General features: G+C 38.1%; 1 protein-coding gene across 4 annotated transcripts; it reads left to right on the forward strand.

The window, feature by feature from the left end:
* Positions 1-245: 245 nt before the first annotated feature.
* On the forward strand, positions 246-20,276 carry rbpms2a (RNA binding protein, mRNA processing factor 2a). Of its 4 annotated transcripts, XM_051691868.1 has the most exons (9): positions 496-632; positions 5,332-5,539; positions 5,696-5,773; positions 5,871-5,909; positions 7,064-7,126; positions 13,791-13,941; positions 14,031-14,179; positions 19,230-19,298; positions 19,400-20,276. In XM_051691868.1, the coding sequence occupies exons 2-8, from the start codon at positions 5,495-5,497 to the stop codon at positions 19,290-19,292; spliced, it is 588 nt and encodes a 195-aa protein (XP_051547828.1). In that variant the 5' UTR covers positions 496-632; positions 5,332-5,494; the 3' UTR covers positions 19,293-19,298; positions 19,400-20,276. The 4 variants fall into 4 exon arrangements, with proteins under 4 accessions (XP_051547830.1, XP_051547828.1, XP_051547827.1 ...); XM_051691870.1 differs by lacking the exon at positions 5,332-5,539 and having other exon boundaries at positions 246-632; XM_051691867.1 differs by lacking the exon at positions 496-632 and having other exon boundaries at positions 3,911-5,539.
* The last annotated feature ends 1,536 nt before the right edge of the window (positions 20,277-21,812 follow it).

The raw sequence follows: 21,812 nt of genomic DNA on the forward strand, positions 1-21,812 counted from the left end.
CGCCTAACATGTTAGGGGAAAAAGAAGGGTTCTGTATGATATTAATGCAGGGTTAGTGTGCAAGATACGGTTAGATATTTGGGCAGGCTTAAATCTGACAACATGGTTAGATGTAAAGGAGGGGTTAGATATTGAAGGCAGAGTTGAGTATGTTAGTGATGGTAAAGTGGGCCGGGCCTCGCGCAGCTGAGTCCCATCTGTAGCTCGTGAGCGCGCATTGAACATGATTGACCCGCTAATAGGACAGAAGAGCAGAGACGCACAACTTCAGCTTTAAATCTACCCAGGGTCCCTCTTTTCTCCTTTCTTTCCACTTCAACTCAAACGAGCTTGATGTGAGCGAGGGGGGCAAAAACTCCAAAAATCACCTCCTTTCCCTTCTTTCACCCTCACAGAGCACCTCTCACCTTTACTTTCGGATTCTGGCTTTAACTCACGGCTTCACCTGGGCACAAACGACACCGACGTTTTCTTCTGCAACTTTAACGCACACCAGGGGAAAATCACCGACAGGGAAAACTGTTTTTGTTTTGTTTGTTTTTCTGGCACAAAGACAAAAAGAAGCGTTAAGTTACACAATGAGTCTGAAGTCAGATTCAGAGACGAACACCAGTGTTTCATTAGAGGAGGAGGTAAGAGAAATAAACTTTAGTAATATGAACTTCATTCAGTTAAGTGACAAGCCTCGCTTTGCGCGTCTTCGAGGGCATTTTAGCGCGTGTCCGAGAGATTTAGAGGTGTTTTAGTTGTTTAAATGCATGTGTTTGCTGTGTTTTAGAGGAATATTTATGGAGGGTTTATGGGGAGTTTGGAGAGGAATGTGAAGTCTGTTGATGATTAATCTTGAAGTTGGCAATGAAGTGCGACTCCCTCACCTGATGACGCGCGCGCGGGCGCGCTCTCGTGTTACTGTATGTGAATAAAGTTTAATGGTAGATTTAACAAAGATCTCGAATGTTCTTTATTTTTCTTGTCTTTCACAAAGCGTTTCTTTAAAGACGGCGACCGAACACTGACCGCTTTTATTTTAAATAATAAAATGTGTATTTAAAGTATATAAACTCATCCAAGGGTGTAAATTTTGCTTGAACAATGGGGGGGGGTTGTACATGCTTTTTGATTATTGGGTGGGGGTTACCTCCCGGAATCTACGCCCCTCAACTCATCTTAAAAAAAAAATTATATATATATATATATATATATATATATATATATATATATATATATATATATATATATATAATATAATTTTAATTACACAAATATTTTGGCCTAATTCCAATAATTACGCACTTCAATTTCATAAAATTCCATCAAATTGATTTGTGTAGTATTTGACAAATAATTACACAAAATATTTAGGTTTTTATTTTAGCTTTATTAAATATTATTCACGTTAATTGACTAGAATTTAATGAATAAAAATGCGTACATCTTAATTCATAATAAAAATTTTTATTTTGCAGTCCAGGTAGGTATAATATAGTTTGGTGCAGCCAATGTTGGGTGTAATGCATTGCTAAGTAATTACTATAATTAAATTACTTTTTCATTGAAAAAAGTAAAGGGATTACTCTTTATTTTTCAGTAATTTAATTAGTTACTTCTGATGTCATTGTTACTGTATAGACTATAGAACAATTCTATTTAAAGCAATAGTGACTTTAAATCAAAATCTAAAAGTAATGTTAAAATGTATGTTTTCTAATTTAATGCAGCCACCTTAAATTCTTTGGCCAGTTCTTGAATGGTTTTTGATTTATTTGAAGGAATTTAAAGAACAATGTCATGGCTATCCTTGTATCTTTCAGCTGGTTGAGGTTGATAAGGGTTTTAGGAAGTAATTAGTAATAAGTAATGCAATTACTTCAGAGTAATTAGTTCAGTAATCTAATTATGCTGTAATTAGTAGTTAGTAATTAGTACTTTTTTTTTGAATAACTTACCCAACACTGCAGCTTATGCTTTATTTGGCCTCTCTACAGTTTCAAAATGAAAATATATTCCTCAAACTATTGCAGACAAGTAAATAAACATGAATTAATCTAAATGGGTGCATATCTTGTTTTTTATGCAATTCTGAAGTTATCCTCACTGTAAAAAGAATTAAGGAATTAAGTTAAAAAAATCAAGGGAACATGATTCGGTACGTTTGAGTTCTTAATAATTGTTCTCAGTAACATTGCTTTTAGTCAATTTGAATGTTTGTTCACTAACAATTTCAATTGAAATTCTTGAGAGAACTTGTATCTTGTTCAGCCAACTATCAATTCGCTATACAAGAACTTTTCATTTTGTCACCATTAATCATGGTTTTAAATTTTTACAGTAAGTTAAATGCAAACTTTTGCCTCTAATGAAAGTTGTCTTGCAAGGCAAGACAGTATGTATAATTATTTGACTGACACACACAATAGACCTCAGCCCTTAACACGCAACCTCACAAACTGTGACGATCAACAAACCTAGTTCAGTTAAAAGATGAGCTCTTAACATCACCACACAACAATTAACTAACAGTGGCAACAAAAAAAATAAATTTGCCTAACACTAACCGCATAATTATGTTTCAATGCATGCTAGGAACTCCTAATTCAGCAACATTGTTCATTATGAAATTGTTGGTTCAGACAACTCTGTTAGGTTAGTTGGGACAACATTTGGGGGAATATTGTTGGTCTTGCATGTTTTTATGTAGATGTCAAGTAATTTAAGTATCTGTGACCAAAAGAAAATAATGAAATGGATAAAATGTGATTTTTATTTTTTGTATTTGGGTCCAGTCTAAATGTCACCTGTTGACATAAATTCACCTAATATTTACGTACTTCATAAGACTACACAAAACCATTATCATATGTTTCCTGCCAGAACACATCATACACCGTGTTCTGAGCCATTATTTGTTTGAAAGTGAAAAGGTAGAGAGTATATTGGCCTACATGGTCCTGTTAGTTTTAGTTGGAGGGATCTCTGGCAGGGTTTGGGGGGAGTTGTGTCCTGTCATTGTTCATGTGCAGCATTGGGTCGGTGCATTTGGTGTGGCGTGTTCAGATTGTTCATTGTGTTCAAGCCTGGACCTGCAGTAATCAGGACAGGGGTTTCCTCCCCTTGAACCGACTGCTCACGGCCCCATATGTACCCTTTGTTTCAGTCCTGAGAAACCTACAATCCCATTTTGCTGACCCCTTGAAAATGAGTTCCTAGACAAACATTTGTTTATTTTTGTTATTAAATGGCACATTGTCCATTTTTTGTTTTTATTCCTTTTTGATTAAATTCCCATTGTTTATTTACCCTCTCAGCTGTTGGCAGCAGTAATGCTCGTTTCATATTTCAAGAACATTTTGAGGCTGATCAGAAAGTTTATGCTGAAGGGGTTTTAAACTGATATCAACCTGAACTTGGAGCTCTTGATAACCGGTCCGCTCTCCCCTGCAGCTGTTCTGACTCTCAGCCGGTCAGGAAATGATGGGTTTTCAGGTGTTCCTGTATTGGTGGAAATGATGTGTAAAGAAGGCTGAAAATCAGTGAGGTGGTGGCGGCATTTAAAATTAAAGTGACATTTTGTCCAGTTAATGCAATTATTTTTTTTTTTTTTGCTTTATACTGTGGTGGTATCAGTTTTACCGTGGAACTTTTGTTGTATACTGGTGATTCTCACGAAAACTGTCAAAGTGTCCTGGTCTTATTTTATTCCCAAATCACATTGCAAAAAATCTTTCTGAATTGGTATTTTTGTCTTGTTTGCCATTTTAAAAGATATCAAAATATTCTTAAAACATGATATGTACCTGACAAGCAAAACGGCATAAGCTATTAAAGGAATGGTTCACCCAAAAATTAAAAATTGCTGAATTTACTCACCCTCAGGCCATCCAAGATGTTTTTTTTTTTTTCATCAAAACAGAATTTAAGATTTTTAGGATTTCATTTCAGGCCTCCTCTAAACAATGCAAATGAATGTCCTCCATTTTTTGACAGTCCAAAATGCATATTTGAGTAAAGCATATATTCTGTTTTGAAGAAAGAAACTGATGCATCTTGGATGGCCTGAGGGTGAGTAAATCCAGCAAATTTTCATTTTTGGGTGAACTATTCAAGTCTTGTTCATATAAATCTAACTAATTTGAGTAAATTTCATGCTAACTAGAAAAATAAAAAAATGTGCCAATGGGGCACCACCTTTTAAAATTACTAATTATAATTTTTTTTCAGTGCCAATATGCAAAATTAAGCCTTTTAAGAATTAAGGTCATTAAGGGCCATTTAGATTTAGAAAAGGCTATTTTCTTTATGCAAAATGTAGTTTTACAATTTGAGGGTCAAATATGACCAGAACATATACTTTACTGATAACCATATTCACGTACTATGGCATTTACACAAGTATTTTATAAAATGCATGGTGGTGTTATGCAATATGCAAGAAAACATCAAAATTAAAAATAATGGTTTTGACTTGACATGGTACCATGTCCAAAACACATGGTATTACCATGGTATTTTGGTGGTTTTTCTGTTAAGACATGCCACCAAGAACACGTTAAGGTCACTTCACCACAAAAGAAATGACATTTTACTTAAGCTTATTTTTAAGATTTAATGTTGACATTATATTCTTGACTATTATGCACCCCCTGTCCACTAATTATTTCCATAATTTACCGTATTCCAATCTCTTTACTGTAATGTGGAAAAATGGTATTTAAAAAATGTATTTGTCATGGTGGTATGATTTAAAAATTACTAAGACAATAGTGTAAAATGGTCAGAAGGTTGCTGTACCTGAAAGTCCTGAAAGTAATCAGAATTGCATTTGAATACAACTGAATTTATTGACATGAAAATGTTGCACTGCGAAAAATATTAATGGTCCTAAAAATAGACTTTTTTCTTCATTTTGTGAAATGTGACCTGCGCATGTTTTTGTAAGATTCTACCCCAAAATCAGTGTCTTACACATTACAGCTGTTCCCCTCTAAAGCGTCTACAGAATGTTATGGGTTATGCTGAACCATGTTTTATTTTATTTTTATTTTTTTTTTTTCTGTAAAAGGTCAAAGCACACTTCTGTGTCTCCCTACCTGTGTGTGTGTGTGTGTGTGTGTGTGCGCGCGCATAGAGTTGCTACATCTGTTTTTGAATGAAGATTACTTTGAGTAACTAGAATCCATGACATGGGGCTTAATTTGTGGGATAAAATGATTTCTAGATCATAAAACTGTGCCAGTTGGTTGGTTTTCCAGTGTTCATACTTCAATGGTTTCTTCTCTCTCGCTCTGTTCACTAATATAATTTTTATCCATTCTGTTTGTCGCATTAAATTAGATGTTCTACCTTCCACTCCCATTGGTGCAGAAATGCTGTTCGTGCCTTGCAGAAATTTCTGCATCCACGCCAAGGGTCACACACACCTGATCACCATGCGCACACTTCTGCTCACCAAACTAACACAATCTCATGATTTTTATCTAAGTGTGTTCAATCTCAAATGGCAAATTCTACTGAAAATGAAGAAACTGACACGGTAGGAAGGGTGAGAGACAAAGGTGGTTTATTTTATTTTTTTTTTTATATTCGGGTGCACATTTATGATCAATAGAAAGCACACATAGGACAGAGGTCACTCGATTACTGACCACTTTTAGTCATATTAGTGTGCTGATGTCATTTGGGTATTTTCCTGTTGTAGGTAAGAACACTCTTTGTCAGTGGCCTGCCTGTTGACATTAAGCCACGTGAGCTTTACCTGCTGTTCAGACCCTTCAAGGTAAGATGGACATGAACATCAGAACTACAACTGGAAGTTTTTAGTTTTTGGCTTTTTTATTAATTTTGTTATTCTCCTGCTCCTGTTTATCCAACAGGGATATGAAGGATCTCTGATAAAGCTGACCTCAAAACAGGTAAAATTCTCAACTTGGGCAACTTAACTTGCAGTGTTTATTCAACAAATGCATTTTATTTTGCCTGTTTGGAGACTACATATAGATGAAGTTATCAAAAATGGACCTCAAACATCTTGTACTGGTTTCCCCGTGAATGATAACCATAGAAGCTAGCATGAAGTTTAGCATGGTAAAAATGAAACGCATCTATACAAAATATATTTCGCGCACAACAATCAGCAACAACATTAAAACCACCTGCCTAATGTTGTGTAGGTCCCCCTCGTGCCGCCTAAACAGCGCCAACCCACATCTCAGAATAGCATTCTGAGATGAGATTCTTCTCACCACAATTGTACAGAGCGGTTATGAGTTACTGTAGACTGTCAGTTTGAACCAGTCTGGCCTTTCTCTGTTGACCTCAAGACATTTCCATCTACAGAACTGCCACTCACTGGATGTTACAGAAATACTCAAACCAGCCCGTCTGGCACCAACAATCATCCGTGCGATTATCTAATCAGCCAATTGTGTGGCTGCAGTGCATAAAATCATGCAAATGCGTGTCAGGAGCTTCAGTTAATGTTCACATCAGCCATCAGAATGGGGAAATGATTTGAACCGTGACTTAATTGTTGGAGGCAGACGGGCTGGTTTGAGTATTTCTGTAACTGCTGATCTCCTGGGGTTTTTACACCCAACATTCTCTAGAATTTACTCTGAATGGTGCCAAAAACAAAAAACATCCAGTGAGTGGCAGTTCTGTGGACAGAAATGCCTTGATGAGAGAGGTCAACAGAGAATGGCTTTTTTTTTTTTTTTTTTTTAAACTGTAGTTCAAAATCACATGCAGTGATTTAAAATCACAAAGCTGTACAGAAAATTCTTAATGGTTAAACCTTGATGACTTTGCAATTGAATTACTTTGCCTTGCTTTGACATAAGGGTTTTTCTTTTGTATCATGGCAATTATATTTAAGTGTGTGGTTTTCTTATGAAAATGTTACATTTGCTGAAAATTGTAATGGTATTTAAAAAAATTGGCTGCTTTTTTTTTTCTATCATGCAAACATTTTGTTCTTTTGAATTTTGGGGTAAAATATGACCTGGACCTGTTCTTGACACCTTATGTGAGATTCACACAGATATTTCTGTTTCTTTCCACCCTCTAGCCTGTGGGATTTGTTACCTTTGACTGTCGGTCTGGGGCAGAAGCGGCCAAGAACGCGTTGAATGTAAGTAACCATTGGTCTGTCAGTAAACTGAAGTGATGGCAACTTATTTATTAGATGTGCTGGTGTCCTCCAAACTTCTCTCTTAAAAGTCTGACTCTGAAGTAACTTTTTCTGTACTGTTGGAAAATATTCTCTTGTGTGGGTCCCAAAGAAAAGTTCCATGATGTCATGCGTTTCTGGCTGGATGTAGAGTGTATGCAGACAGGCCCTGGTGTGTCTTACAGTATATGGGCCAGTCTGACTGATTTCTGCTAAACCGATGATCTTAGAAATAAACCATATTTAGAGAGAGGGAGGGTGCGAATTATGGGTGGTTAGGAGGGGCTTGAGCCCCCTTATTTAAGCTCAAATGTCCCCTCAAAGTTAATCTGAAAAGGGGTGTGTGGGAGGGGCTTAAAAGTACTTATTCTTTGTGTACAAGTGTGTTTTTGTTAACATTTTATTGTTTCCATACAAACCAATAAACACAACATAAAATACAGAATCAGTTATATAAATTAAAACCCCTGCCCCCGAACATCCCACCCCCACCTGACACAAACATGCATTACAGTGGTCTTACAATTATAACAAAAAATTAGAAACCAACTAAAATACTTTCAAAAAGAGTGCACATATACATCAAACAAAAAATTAAAAATCAAAAATCCCTCTCCACTGCCCCTCCACGAGAACCCTCCAAGAAATCCAAATATCCACCCCACTTCCTATTTAAACAAATCCCACTTTCCCAAATGCCGCAACCTCACTCATCTCCCCGCACCACTCCCGAAAGGAGGGTGTCCCATCCGTCTTCCCCCTGAGTATTATTCTCCTGGCCACTATAACTCCGGCCAGGACCCAACCTCTCAAGTGACTATCCCCAAAATTAATGACCTCCCCATCACCCAGAATGAAGAGTCTGGGGCAAAATGAAAACAGTGTGTCCAACATCACACACACATCCCTGAATCTTCAAGCAGAATTCCTGTATTTTAACAAAAAATCCCCCCAAAACATGGTTATGTCCCCGTCTTCTGATTGGCATCACCAACAGGTGGGTGTGTCTTTAAGACCAAGTCTATATAATCTAGAGGGGGGGTCCAATATAATCTATTCAAAATCTTAAATTGCATCAGATGCACCCTTGAATCTCTAGATGCAAACTTGATGTTTTTTTAGAGTCTTAGTCCACACTCCCTCCTCTGATACCAAATTAAAACCTCTCTCCCATAATCTCTTGAGAGAAGTTGAAGCTCCATCCCCCAGACTCTGAATTAAGAGTAATACACTGATGCCTCAACCTTTTCCAAAAGCATTTATCACCACTTCTAGAGTATCTGCCCTTTTAGGGGGGTGTATGCTACTCCCCAAAAATAGTACAGAGCAGGTGGCACAGCTGTAAATATCTGAAGAACTGAGATCTAGGAATCATGAAATGTTGGACCAAATTTTCAAACTATCTCGACCCACCACTCTCATAGGTCACAGTGTATTAACACCCCTCACAATCCACTCTGACCAGAAGAAAGGGGACTCGCCAATATGCAACTTTGGGTTTAGCCATATGCTCGAGGCAACATTTTAAATAAATGTCTGAATTGAAAACACTGGACACTTTTGACCATAGCGCGTGCAGATGCGAGTTAACTGAGTGCGACTTCTCCAATTAGTTTATTAGGCTTTGTAATAGTAAAATAGGGGCAATAACTTTGTTCAGTTCCAAACCAGGGAGGGGCTCTCTCGGGTGGAAGTGACCAATGAGCTAAATGTCTGAGACCGAATGCATAATAATAAAACAATCTTTGGTAGGCCTAGCCCACCTTTTGTCAATCGGTCTATGTAACTTGTTGAAATGTAACCTGGGACACTTTCCATGCCAAATGAAGGACTTTGCTATACTATCAAATTGCTTGAAATAAGAGAGGGGGACATCTACAGGGAGAGATTGTAGTAGGTAGTTGAATTTTGGAATACAATTCAGTTTAATAACATTAACCTTTCCAATCATCAATAAATGTAATGAAGCCCACCTACTTGCATCACTCAAACCTTTATTAAAGGGTCAAAATTAACTGACAATCACAATTTTGTTGGGAATAAAATACCTAAATACTTAATGCCCTGTTTGGGCCATTGAAAGGCACCCGGTTGAAAAGCAATTACTGGGCAGTATGCTGTCAGAGCCAAAGCTTCGGATTATACCAGTTAACTCCTGTATCCTGAGAATTTTGAAAAGGAATTAATAATTCTGTGGAGGCAAGGCATAGATCTAGTGGGGTCTGAGACGAATAATAAAACATAATCTGCGTAAAGTAAAAGCTTATGCGCCACACCTCCTGCCATCTACCCTGGAAAATCCTCATCGCGGCTGCTAATGGTTCCAGGGTAAGACAGAACAATAATGGGGAAAAAGAGCAACCCTGCCGAGTGCCCCTATCCAGAGTAAAATAATCTGAAATTAATCCATTTGTTTGTACTGCCACTACAGGGTGTCCTTAAAGTAACTTAATCCATCCAATAAAAGTATTCCGGAACCCGTATATTTCCAGAATTTGAAGATAATCCCATTCTACCATATCAAATGCGTTTTCGGCATCAAGTGAGATGGCAGCGACCGGAGTCTGATCATTCACTACTGACCACATGATATTAATGACACGCCTAATGTTATCAGAAGAGCTGCAGCCCCGAATAAACCCCACCTGATCTATATGTATAAGAGATGTCATTATTTAATCGGTTAGCCAAAATGTTATCATCTAGCTGGATCAGGGAAAGTGGATGGTAACTTTTACACTCACTTGGATCTTTGTCCTTTTTAAGAATCGGGCTGATCCGGGCTTGTCATGGTTGGCGGAAGCTTTCCATTCTTTAATGATTCCGTATAAACTTCTATCAAAAGTGGAGCCAGTTCTGTAGCATAGGATCTAAAAAATTCCACGGCAAAGCCATCTGGCCCCGGAGCCTTGCCAGTAGGCAGGGCCTTAATTACCTCATCAAGCTCCTCCAAGGTTATCCCAGATTCAAGAGAATTTTTTTGCTCAGTTGTCAATTTAGGGAGTTCTAATGGTTCCACAAAGTTTCTAATCTTCATCAGTAGACGAAGACGTGGAACTATAAAGATCAATATAAAACACTTAAAGGCATATTAATATCAATGGCTGAAATTTCTCCACCAGCAGATATCACTGAGGGAATGGTAGAAAAAGACTCTCGGCTTTATATCTAGCCAAAAGCTTCCCTGCTTTGTCTTGCCCTGAATAACCAAAACACCACTTTCCATGACAAAATAGTATTGTATCTATATTTCAATTGTCAATTCTCTGAGGCCATTAGACGACATTTCGGCACTTCAGCTCTGCCTCTGCACTTTTAATATTCTCTTCCAACTCCATGAGTTCTCGTGCTTTTGGATTTTTTTGGTGAATGAGGCCTACTGTATGATTCGACCCCCAAGAACTGCCTTAAGTGCCTCAAGCCACGCCCACAGAGGATACGGAGGACCAGTTGGTCTCCATATAAACATTGATTTCAGTCTTTAACATTTTGTTGGAAATCAGGATTTTGCAAAATGGATACATTAAAGAGCCAGCTGTATGATTTATTTTTCTCTGTATGTGGCAACACCTCTAAACTCACCAGGGCATGATCTGAGACTAAGATGTTTCCAATTCAGTTACTAACAACAGATGAAATGAGGGACTTGGATATCAAAAAATCTATTCTAGAATAAATCTTATGAACTGATGGGGAAAAAAAATGTATAGTCTCTACTAGATGGGTTCAAAAGTCTCCAGATATCTGCAAGACCAAGATTTTTACACTTCCTGTGAAGCGTCACTGTTGCTCTAGGGGTCTTACATACATTTGCTTCACTATGATCAAGGTCTGAATCCATCAAAAGATTGAAGTCTCCTCCCAATATTATATCATGAGGGGTGCCAGCAGCTTGCAACATCCCTTCAAGATCTATAAAAAAGCCCTGATCAACGTTAGGTGTGTAAATATTAGCCAAAATCAACCTTTTGCCCCTGAATTTCTGCTAAAACAATGACTTCCTAATTTATCTTTAATCTGTTTGACAAATTTGAATTGTAGATGTTTACTTAATGTAATGACTCTTCTGCTCTTACTTGAGCCAGTGCTAAAGAAAACATGTCCACCCCATATCTTCCCGAATTTTTTTTTTTTTTCAGCTTCCGAAAAGATGTGTTTCTTGAAAAGGCAACACTTCTCTTACGCTTAAGAAATAACTTTCCTCCTTTTTATGGGGTGCCCCAACCCATTCACATTCCATGTGGAGATAACCCACTCATAATAACATTTGACATTTTGATATAATAGAAAAAATAAATTGTCAAAAACAAGATTTATATAGACCACATTCCAACATTTATTGCTTGCAATCAAACCCCGAACTCCCCAACCCCCCCGAACCAAACAAACAGACAAGAAAAATGTGTGCATTAACCCCACGCACGACAGCGCCAACCAGCATCAATCCCTCTAAACTCGGAGTCCATGTACGCCTACGAGAGCCCCCGTGACAACTTTGCCATCGGGATGCTCAAGTCCGGTGCTTCTGCACAAATTTTGTGAGGCAAAATTACATAACAGAAAATACTTTGTAAAACAGACCCTATCTAACAGGCAGAATAAACGAAGAACATGCAGATTCACAGAACTGTCTTGAAGGTGTGTTCCTCCACAAAACAAACTCCAGCTGATAAAGTCGTTCAGTTTCCTCGGACAGGCAAATAGGTGTTCAGTGAGTGCAGCAGATGACGTAATCATTCCGATGTCCTGCAAAAATACTCCACAAAGGCAAACTCCAGCCAACAGGAGGCACAAGCACAAAGAACGAACAGATTCATCCATAACCATACCGAAGCAGTGTTATTCCACAAAAACTCCAGCCACTAGGCAGAACCAGCAAAAAAAAAAGGGCATCCAGGTTCCTCCTAATGATCAAGTGTGTATTATTCACTCGGAGGCTGCATAAAAAAAATACAAGACCGTCAACTTTATGAAAGATATTTTGCAGTCATTCTTAGTATCCATTCTCAATCTTCTAGGGAACTTAAGTGTAAAAGCGATCATCTGTCCATGCTAAGTTTCTTGAAGGAGTCATGCCACAAAACAAACTCCAGCCGCTAGGCAGAGCCGATGCAAACAAAAATGGCGCCCAGCTTCCTCAGACAGCCAGAGTAAGTATAGCAAGTTAATCCACTCTGGAGCTACATGGAAAAACCCCAAATGGCTTACTCACCCATTGTTTTTATAAAAGACAGTGCTTGCTTTGGATAAGTAAATACTCTGCGACCATCCTTCATTTCTATTCTCAGTCTGGCCGGAAACATCAGTGCAAAAGCGATCTTCCGTTGATGTAAGAGTTTTACATTTTCTTGACTCGATCGCGTTTCTCGTCGAATTCACAAAGTCCGGGAAGAAGAAAATATTGTGATTTCTTCCAAGAAAGCTTTCCTTTGCTCCTCGCCTCGCGCAACGAGATCTCTATCGGATGATCTCAGAAATTTGGCCAGAATCGATCGGGGCCTGTCCCTCTCAGCAGATCCACGAGCCGGGACCCTGTGAGCTCGCTCCATTTCCAATTTATGGCCTGTTATGTCGAACTTGGGAAGAGCCTGTCCAGGAATCCCACCATATCTCTGCCTTCATGCTCAGGAATTCCAACAATTTGTATGTTGTTCCTTCGGCTCCTATTTTCCAAATCTTCCAGTTTTTCCAAGATTTTTTTCCACGACTATTTTGGTCGCGGGCGGATTAATGGATAATTCCCCTTTCGGATGACTCTGATAATCTATCCGTTTCTCTAAAACCGACACACTTGTAACCAACTCGGAGAACTTTGCTTCCATTGCTGTAATCGATCGACGTATTACAGCGAGATCCTCCAAGTCAGCAACAACCTTCGTTGGCATCACTGAGATGTTGGACTGTTGAAGCTGAACCTCTCCTCCCATCGCGGCTTCCAAATAGAGTCCCTGGTCTGCAGGGCCACCAGAGGTTTCATCTTGAGCACGCAAGTGTCTTTTAATGTCTCCAGAGCCAGAGGATTTCAACTTTGCCATGGTTACCTCGAACAAATGTAACTGGGTGTATCCAATCTCACCGGATTATAACATGGAAATAATAAAAAACAAAGTGCGCAGAGCTCGTGTTTCACTTGTCTGCATCTCGCATGCCGTCACCTGTGTACAAGTGTGTGTTGCGTTTCTACATTTCCAATGTTGCGGTAACAATTTTATATATAATATATATATATATATCTCGTTTTGTTATCTTGATCGGCTCATTAAATTAAGGAGCAACATCAGGGTGCAGACTTTGCATGTTTTCATTTGATATTTATTTTTTCATCATGCACCTGGATTCAAAGTTTTTGGAGGTGTGCGTTTAAGATTTTTGATCCATTAACAAAGCGTGACGTACGTTATCACTTATTTACATCACACATACGTCACAAAAGCTTGTTTCGAGCAAACTGGTCTTTTAGCTAATGGAAGTTTGGCTAACTGCTAGTGCCTTAAAATGAGATGCATAGATTGTGCCCTGTAAATTACCTTCAGAAATTCCTTAAATCAATCTCCTAGGAGTCATTTCATAATTTTCACACCGTATAGGTGTTCAAGTCATTGCTTCTGTACTTGTTTGTTCTCAGGGAATCCGTTTCGATCCAGAGAGTCCTCAGACGCTGCGTCTGGAGTTTGCTAAAGCCAACACAAAGATGGCGAAGAGCAAACTGATGGCCACACCGAACCCTTCCAATCTGCACCCAGCTCTAGGTGCACACTTCATCGCACGTGACCCATGTGGGTAAAATAAACGTTCTGTAGTTCCGTTCATGGTGATTCAGCATATGGTTCTGTATGTAATGCTCGGGTGTGTTGTGATTCTGTAGATGACCTGACGGGGGCAGCACTGATTCCAGCATCCCCCGAGGCATGGGCTCCATATCCTCTGTACACCACTGAACTGACTCCAGGGCTGCCTCATGCTGCCTTCACCTACCCTGCTGCTGCTGCAGCTGCCGCCGCCCTGCACGCCCAGGTGAGGGACCAACCGTTTTTTTTTGTTTTTTCACTACACCCACTGTGTGACTCATCCAAGATGTGTTGCAAGGTTTTTTTTTTTTTTTTTTGTACAGAAAATAAAGGTACATTTTTTAAAGGGTTAATTTTCCCAAAATGTAAATGTCTTAATTTACTCACCCTCATGCCCTTAAAGTATCGTAATAGTCCATGCAACACCTATATCATATTCCAAGTCTTTTGAAGGCATGTATTGGGTTTTGGTGGGAAACAGTGTCAACATGCTGTACAGTAGTTTATCATACCAAAATTTCAGTAGTCTGCTAACCTTCCACAATGCCAGAGGTGGTGTCAGTGGTTTGCTATGAATATGACGAGACCTAATTACCCAGAATCCCCCTGGATAGCATTCCTCGGCCTGCGAGCGTTGCTAAGCAATCGCATCAAAGAAAAGCTGTTTTTAATTGCCCCGCAGGTTAGATTATGACTTGGTCATTGAGTGAATCTGTGCCCAAGGAGGGCTGGTAAAACTTAAGCCAAAAAAACTGCATGTTTTTATGATCCATTAAAAGCAGTGCATGTTAAAATTCTCCCCCACAAACACCTTGCCTTGAACTACTCTTGTAGTTTTATATATTTGTACTGGTGAAACTTCTGAGAAGTCTTTAAAAGCTGTACCAGTTTTGAGAGCATAATTTACACTTGGCACTAATGTCATTGGTTAATGTATTTCATACTTCCATGTTCACATTATTAGAAGGAAATATGAGCAGTTTAGAAGACATTAATTGTGTTTGGAAAGGAATACTAACTTATTGCACAATCATCTGGGTTTTCAATGGATACAGGAAATGTGAACTGTGCAGACAGTGCTTGAAGTGGAAGAAAAAGTGTAGGTACTCCCCTTGATGGTATTACTTTTTTTTTTTTTTTTTTTTTTTTTTTTTTTTTTTGGTAAATGAATGATACTGTGAGACTGTTCTTGTTCACAACATGTTTTATTTAAAAAAAATAATAAACTAGTTTTATACAATACAGAAGGGCTCTTCAACTATTTTGCGGGGGCCATATCCAGATGAACACTCGACTGGGGCCAAACCTCTGTATTTATCTTCCCCAACATATTTATTGTAACATGTTAACACCTACAAACAAAACTGTTAATATGCATTTTATTTACATTAAAATTGTATTTAATTAAATTTTAAGAGGTATTTAATGTTTGTAAGGTCTGGCTGTAAATTACTTGAGATCTGGCTGAAGAGCAAACATGAACTCACACCCTCAACTAACAAATAGGTTTTGATCATTACTTTTGAAAATAAAAACATACAATGTAGGGTTATTGTTTTTGAAAACTGAGGAAGTCTGTATCTTTGACCATATCAACTCACATAAGAGAACAATGGCAATCTAATGTAGCCCAAAACTGAATGAGTATTATGTCTTTCCTTATTCTCTCATTCAATGAGGGAAAATTTGCTTTCATTGTCCTGCACATATAATGAATCTGCACACGAACCATGTACTTGTAAATGATCATTAGAAATGGTGAACAAACTGATTTGATTGTGAACACTGACACATCTGTATGTACAACCAAACCCTGTCAGGATATATGCATGTGTGCTGGTTCAGTGACATTTCACAATCTTTTTACGAGCACTACAGGAAAGAATGGAAAATAAAAAGTTAGTTATTTTTTTTGGAAGGTTCGGTTTTCATCATTGACTTACCTTTTTTGTGAATAAAGGTTGGGCATACAAGCTCAAGCTGACATCACTTCTGTAACAGCTTTGAGTCTGTAGTTTTGACTGCACCCAGCAGCTAAGCAATTTGCATAGATTTGCTCAATTAAGATGCAATAAAATGTGCTCACCAAAAAGTTGCTGGTTCATGTTTTGGAGAACAGTGTAACTGAACTATGGCCACTCGAGCTTGACGCACTCCAGTCTTGAACTGGACCACGGATCGCTTGACGACCACCAATGTTGTTGCACTTGAGAAACTTTTGTGCTGAGAGTGCTTGCATGTTTGCCGTAATTATCAAAATCATTTGGATGTTCAGATAAAAGTGATTGGCAGACCGCATCAAATCTAAGACTTGGATTGTACCATTACAGTATTATAAATTTAAGCATAAATGTGAAGTTTAAATTCTTCATTTGCCGTTTAACAGCTGACGGAAGTGACGTTTCAAGCGCACTTGATGTGTTGCCACTAGCTTTAGCGTGTTAGCCAACCTCGGTTCAACACTTGAATCTTAAACATACAAATTCACACAGCGTGGGGTGATTGGTAAAGCATTCAATTCACATTTTGTAAGGTGCTGTATCCACTGAAGTTCTGCTAGCTGCTACATTATTTACAACTTGTCAGACCAGCAGCACAGCCAGGTGACTCCACCCCTTCAACCATGCATGACAAGCTGCGTGCGCAGAGTACATGAAGTGTCCATTCCAAACTCCGCTTTGACAGTTGGAAAAAGTGCATCCGGGTAAAGTACACCTTTTTGCTGCGTTTTCAGTGTTAACCTACTACTTGCACTACAAAATGGTGTAGAATAGTGCAGAAGTGTGTGGTTTGGGACGCACCTTTTAGTTTTGAAAAATGTTTAACGAGACTTCTAAAAAGAAGTTTAGGCACTTTAGTGCTAAAAGTGCCCGAAATTGATGAAACGGCCATCTATAAAAGCGGAAAAAAAGCCAATGTTGCACAAGTTTCTGGTACTTTCATTACATGTAAATTCCAAGTTTCTTAATGATGCTTGACAGTGATTTACATCAGTAACTTCCTGCTTTGTTCTGCGCTATCATTTACAGCAAGGAAAATAAAAATGGAATTCCTCTGGCATGTTTGCGTGTAGCCTGAATGATGCAACTAGTGTGTGCAGTTAACTTCTGTCCCAACACAAACCTGCTAGAGGGAGATTAAAATTGCTCCATTTTCTAATGGCCTGCACTTTTTGTATGCTGCTGGTCAGTTGTGCATTCAAACCAATTGACGTCTCGTAAAGAATGCGGGAAGTCTGGTATAAGTGAGTTATAGGGCTGAAATGGACGTGCCAGGCTGATTGTTGTTCTCTGGCCCTTAGCAGGGGAAGTGAGTGTTTTGACGTGGTTTGGGAAAGCAGGACAAGGAGTTAATGTCATCTTGCTGAAAGATGTTTATAGATGCACTGATAAGAGTTTCCTGTGTAGGCAGTGTGTTCATATTAGCATCAGTATATATAAATGCCTGAGATGGAGTTTGTAGTAGTTTTTCCCCCTAAGGGTTCTTTTGTAGCACTTTACAGCCGAAACATGCTGTGAAGTATGTGAACGCGAACACTTCTAGCTATTCAAGCTCAATTTTAATTCCAAAATGTCGGATAGTGATGCACCGATGTATCAGCCACCGGTATTTATCAGCCAATTACTGACCAAATTAAAACCATTGGCATATCTGATAAGCATGAAAATGCAGAAATAAACCGGTGTTTTTTTTATCATTATCAACATACTTGTTAAAACTCTGAATTAAAATGCACAATCCAGAAATAATGATTTTTATTGACTGGTTGATTCCTAAAACATGTCATTCAGTTTTTATTCCCCTTTCTCATTAAAGGACAAACTGGCGTTACAGACATGGTTGTTAAAGTGGCACTTCTGTACATGAGGGGAAACCATCCAAAATGCTTTGTCTCACTTTAATTTTGGCCTGGTTTCCATTTTAAGCCTGCACGATTGAGTTGAGATTAAAATCGCAATGTAGTCTTGCACGATTACTAAACTTTAAAAGGTTGGGATGTAAAATGTAGTATGCATTTCAGCGCTGTGTGAAGCAGCACAGTCTCTGTCTGGATGGCATTATCCATCAAACCACGGTAGAATTTAAGAGCGCTTTTTCTTTTGGTTTTAACTTATTTTTCCATATTGTGGTTGGCATTTCTGTGGAATTGCCCAACATATGCATAGTGTGAATTTATAATGTTCTATCATATATATATATATAAAATATTAGTACATGTAAATGGAAAATGTGTGTTCTGTAGTTGAGCTGAAAAAACAGAAGTGCAGAATTTAATTTCTCCCCAATTTGGAATGCCCAATTCCCAATGCGCTCTAGGTCCTCGTGGTGGCATAGTGACTCCTCAATCCAGGTGGCGGAGGACGAATCACAGTTGCCTCCGCGTCCAAGACGTCAATCTGCGCATCTTATCACGTGGCTTGTTGAGCACGTTATCATGTAGACATAGTGCGTGTGGAGGCCCACGCTATTCTCTGCGGCATCCATGCACAACTTGCCATGCGCCCCACTGAGAGCGAACCACATTATGGTGACCACGAGGAGGTTACCCCATATGACACTGCAACCAGGCCAATTTGGTTGCTTAGGAGACCTGTCTGGAGTCACTCGGCATACCCTGGATTTGAACTCCTGACTCCAGGGGTGGTAGTCAGCATCTTAACAAACTTTTAAAATTTCAATCATGCTATGATTTCGTTATTTTTCAGTCTATCTTCTATTTATCTATCTTTGTGATTTCTCTTTATAATGTTGGCCTGTCATGTGTTGAACGGATCCAATCCATGTTCAATTGGAATTATTTATTGTACAAAAGCTTTTTTTTTTTTTTAAATCATAATTGCTGAGCAAAAACATTATCTGATGGCAAAATATAAATATGGGCTTTTTTTTTTTTAATCTGTATCGGTGAATCTCTTGTCAGACCACAATTCATAAAACAAAATGCAATAGCAAAATTGGTGTGAACCGTCTGCTTCTACGGTGAGTTCTCTAAAGTCAACTACTGTCAGGGTGGAACAACGGTTTGAAGAATATTGTAAATAAAAGTTGATCTATAACTTCCAGTTTAATGGCACAGACTTTTGAACCTACTCTGATCGAGAACCATTTTTTGGCATTATAGGGTTCTTGAGTTGGCTATATGGTTCTTTTGGAGACTTTGGTGAATTGGTTTCTGGCGACCTCCATAAACGACTTTCATTTGCTCTTAATTTTAGATCTAGTAGAACCAATTGAAATTAACTTGTGATTTTTAGTAATGTCAATCTCTTCTGTAGATGCGCTGGTACCCGACACCTTCTGAAAGTTCGCAACCAGGGTGGAAGTCACGCCAGTTTTAAGTTCAAGTGAGTATGTGGTTTTTTTTTTTTTTTTTTTTTTTTTTTTTTACAACTCCTGCAAATGGTCATTTGACTTGACTCTGTAAGTCTGTTCATTCTTTCCACAGATGCCATAAATTCAGTTCCGCACATTTAGTTTTCTACTCCCATTTGAAGGGGAACTGGGCTCAATATTTAATTTAATTAGGTTTATTTAATGGACGCATGAAGGATTATTTTAGCAGAGGATATCTACTCTAAAGCTCTCTGAGAACGCGGTGAGACGCAGAGGACTCTTGACAAACCTCATGGTACGGTCCCATTTCAAAACTTGCGCTTGACGAGCCAGTCATGTGCAGACGTCAGTGTTTCAAGCTGCTCTTTTTTTTTTTTTGGCGGGGGGTTCATTCTGCATGCATTAACGCATGAGTTTTAGAATGCAAAATGTCATGTCTGCTCATTTGCGTTCGTGTTGCCACGACTAGACGTCCCAGTTAACCCTAAATGTTTTCAGAATCTTTCATTTTTGCAGTTTTTTTTTTTTTTTTTTTTTAAACTGATATGCACTGGTTATTTGTTGCTGTGTGTGAACTCTTCAGCAGATTAGTTTGTTTTCAGATCTTTAATCTTCTATCCTGTTCTCACCGAATCTGCTCTGTCTGCTTGGAGAATATTGAACAAAAAAAATGTACAACTATTTTTGTACATTGGTGTAATGAATATTTATGCATTTTTGTGCAATTAAATAAGTATATATGTATGAGCAGTTTATAGTGTTTCCTTGTGTTTTATGTTGAGGGAGGTTGAGTCTAATAACCTGTTTAAAGTAAATAAGTGCAATTCTTGATTTATTTTTTGATGCTCTGTTACATACTGAAGTTTCCAGACTGTGGCAGTACTGCAAGATTAAACGGACTGCTAACATGAGATTGCTGTATTATATTAAAAAGAGAAAAATGCTGATTTTCAGAATGTGAAACTGGAGAATAAAAAAAATCTTGAGGATCTTGTGTGGTTTGTTTTTCTAGTCCAGCTTTGAGTTCAGTTCATCTTGAGCTTCTCCTTGTATGGGTTTTACAGCAGTCTCCATCCTTATGTAAGCCTTCATGATATCTGCACTCGTAATATGAAGGGTATAGGTTATTTTGGTAAGCATGTCTGTGCTCTCCTTCCATGCACTTTGCCTTTTAAGGCCTCTGTCCCTAACCAGATCTTGCAAGGTAAAGTACAGAACCTTCATCTAATCACAACACACTGAGAATTTGGCCTGTGGAAAGCTGATGTATATTTGGAGAGCACTTGGTGTTCCAGAACGGTCCCGAAAGCAAGACAATGTAACTTTCAGACATTACATAAAGGATGTAGGAATTATTTGAGAAGGGGACACTAAGGCAAATATCTTTTAAACTGTCTCCCAGAATGGGTGTTTATTTATTTTTTTTTAAATCAAATATTCAAGAATGGATAATTGTGCATTAGTAGCCGTATGAACCCAGATATGACATGAAAGTACAGTAAGGTGACCAGATTTCTGAAATGATGAATGGGGACATTTCAAGTTCAGTGTTTAATAGGTCATTGAAATTTCATGTTACTTTAAAAAAAAAAAAAAAAAAAAAAAAAAAAGGGACAACACCAGTATTTTGACCATGGTGAATGTTGTAATGTGCTGAACTATGCATTGTAAGAAGTTATTTTGGTTATACTTAAAGGAAACTAAGTTACTTGAAGTTTGAGTTCATTTGAAGTGAGAAAATAATTTGAATAAAAAGGTCTAGTAAACTAACAATTAGTGGAATTAACTATTTTACATTTATATTAGTGCATTGCTATTGTCCCATTAGTTTACTCAAAAACAGATTGTTATCTGAAATTTGGTCTGGCAAAAATATAAAGTTAAATCATGGAAATATTATTTTTTCTTTTACAGTGTGGTATATCATGCTCTATTGAAGACTGTAGCCTATGTTGTGGTGAAATTCAAACATGGAGGTAATGTTGATCATTTTTAGTGCTCTTCTGTTTCAATTCAATGAGTTTCTTTTCGATGCTGTACATATGACAGATTGTGGCATAAAGGTGAACTAAAACATGTATAAACGATGAGGAACTATTACAGCTGACTCCACAGCACAGGGGTCCTGGCCTTTGGGCATCATTTCATGGAATACAGTGAAGAATGTAAACATTTAGCATCTAAAAAATATTTTATATGGCACAAAAATATTCAATATTGTATAATGCTAATTATTATAATGCTATTTTACCTAACTGTTTGTGTATCTTGTATGGACCTGTTTTTTACCGCCTTTTATTTTGATCAAATCTTATGTATTATGGTGCTCCTTTTCACTCACTCGTTTCCCTGCAAGGCGCAGTGTAATCTATGCTGTAATGTACTGACTGTACATTTCTTTGCAGGTATTTCACTATACATTTTTATTTTTCATGTTATTAATGTCATATTGTTATTTTACATTTATTTCTGGCATATGTTAATACAGCAATGAGTATATATGTGAGAAGGTGCTTCCTTTAGTG

The sequence above is a fragment of the Myxocyprinus asiaticus genome, chromosome 48 (genome assembly GCF_019703515.2).
Source record: "Myxocyprinus asiaticus isolate MX2 ecotype Aquarium Trade chromosome 48, UBuf_Myxa_2, whole genome shotgun sequence".
NCBI lineage: Eukaryota > Metazoa > Chordata > Actinopteri > Cypriniformes > Catostomidae > Myxocyprinus > Myxocyprinus asiaticus.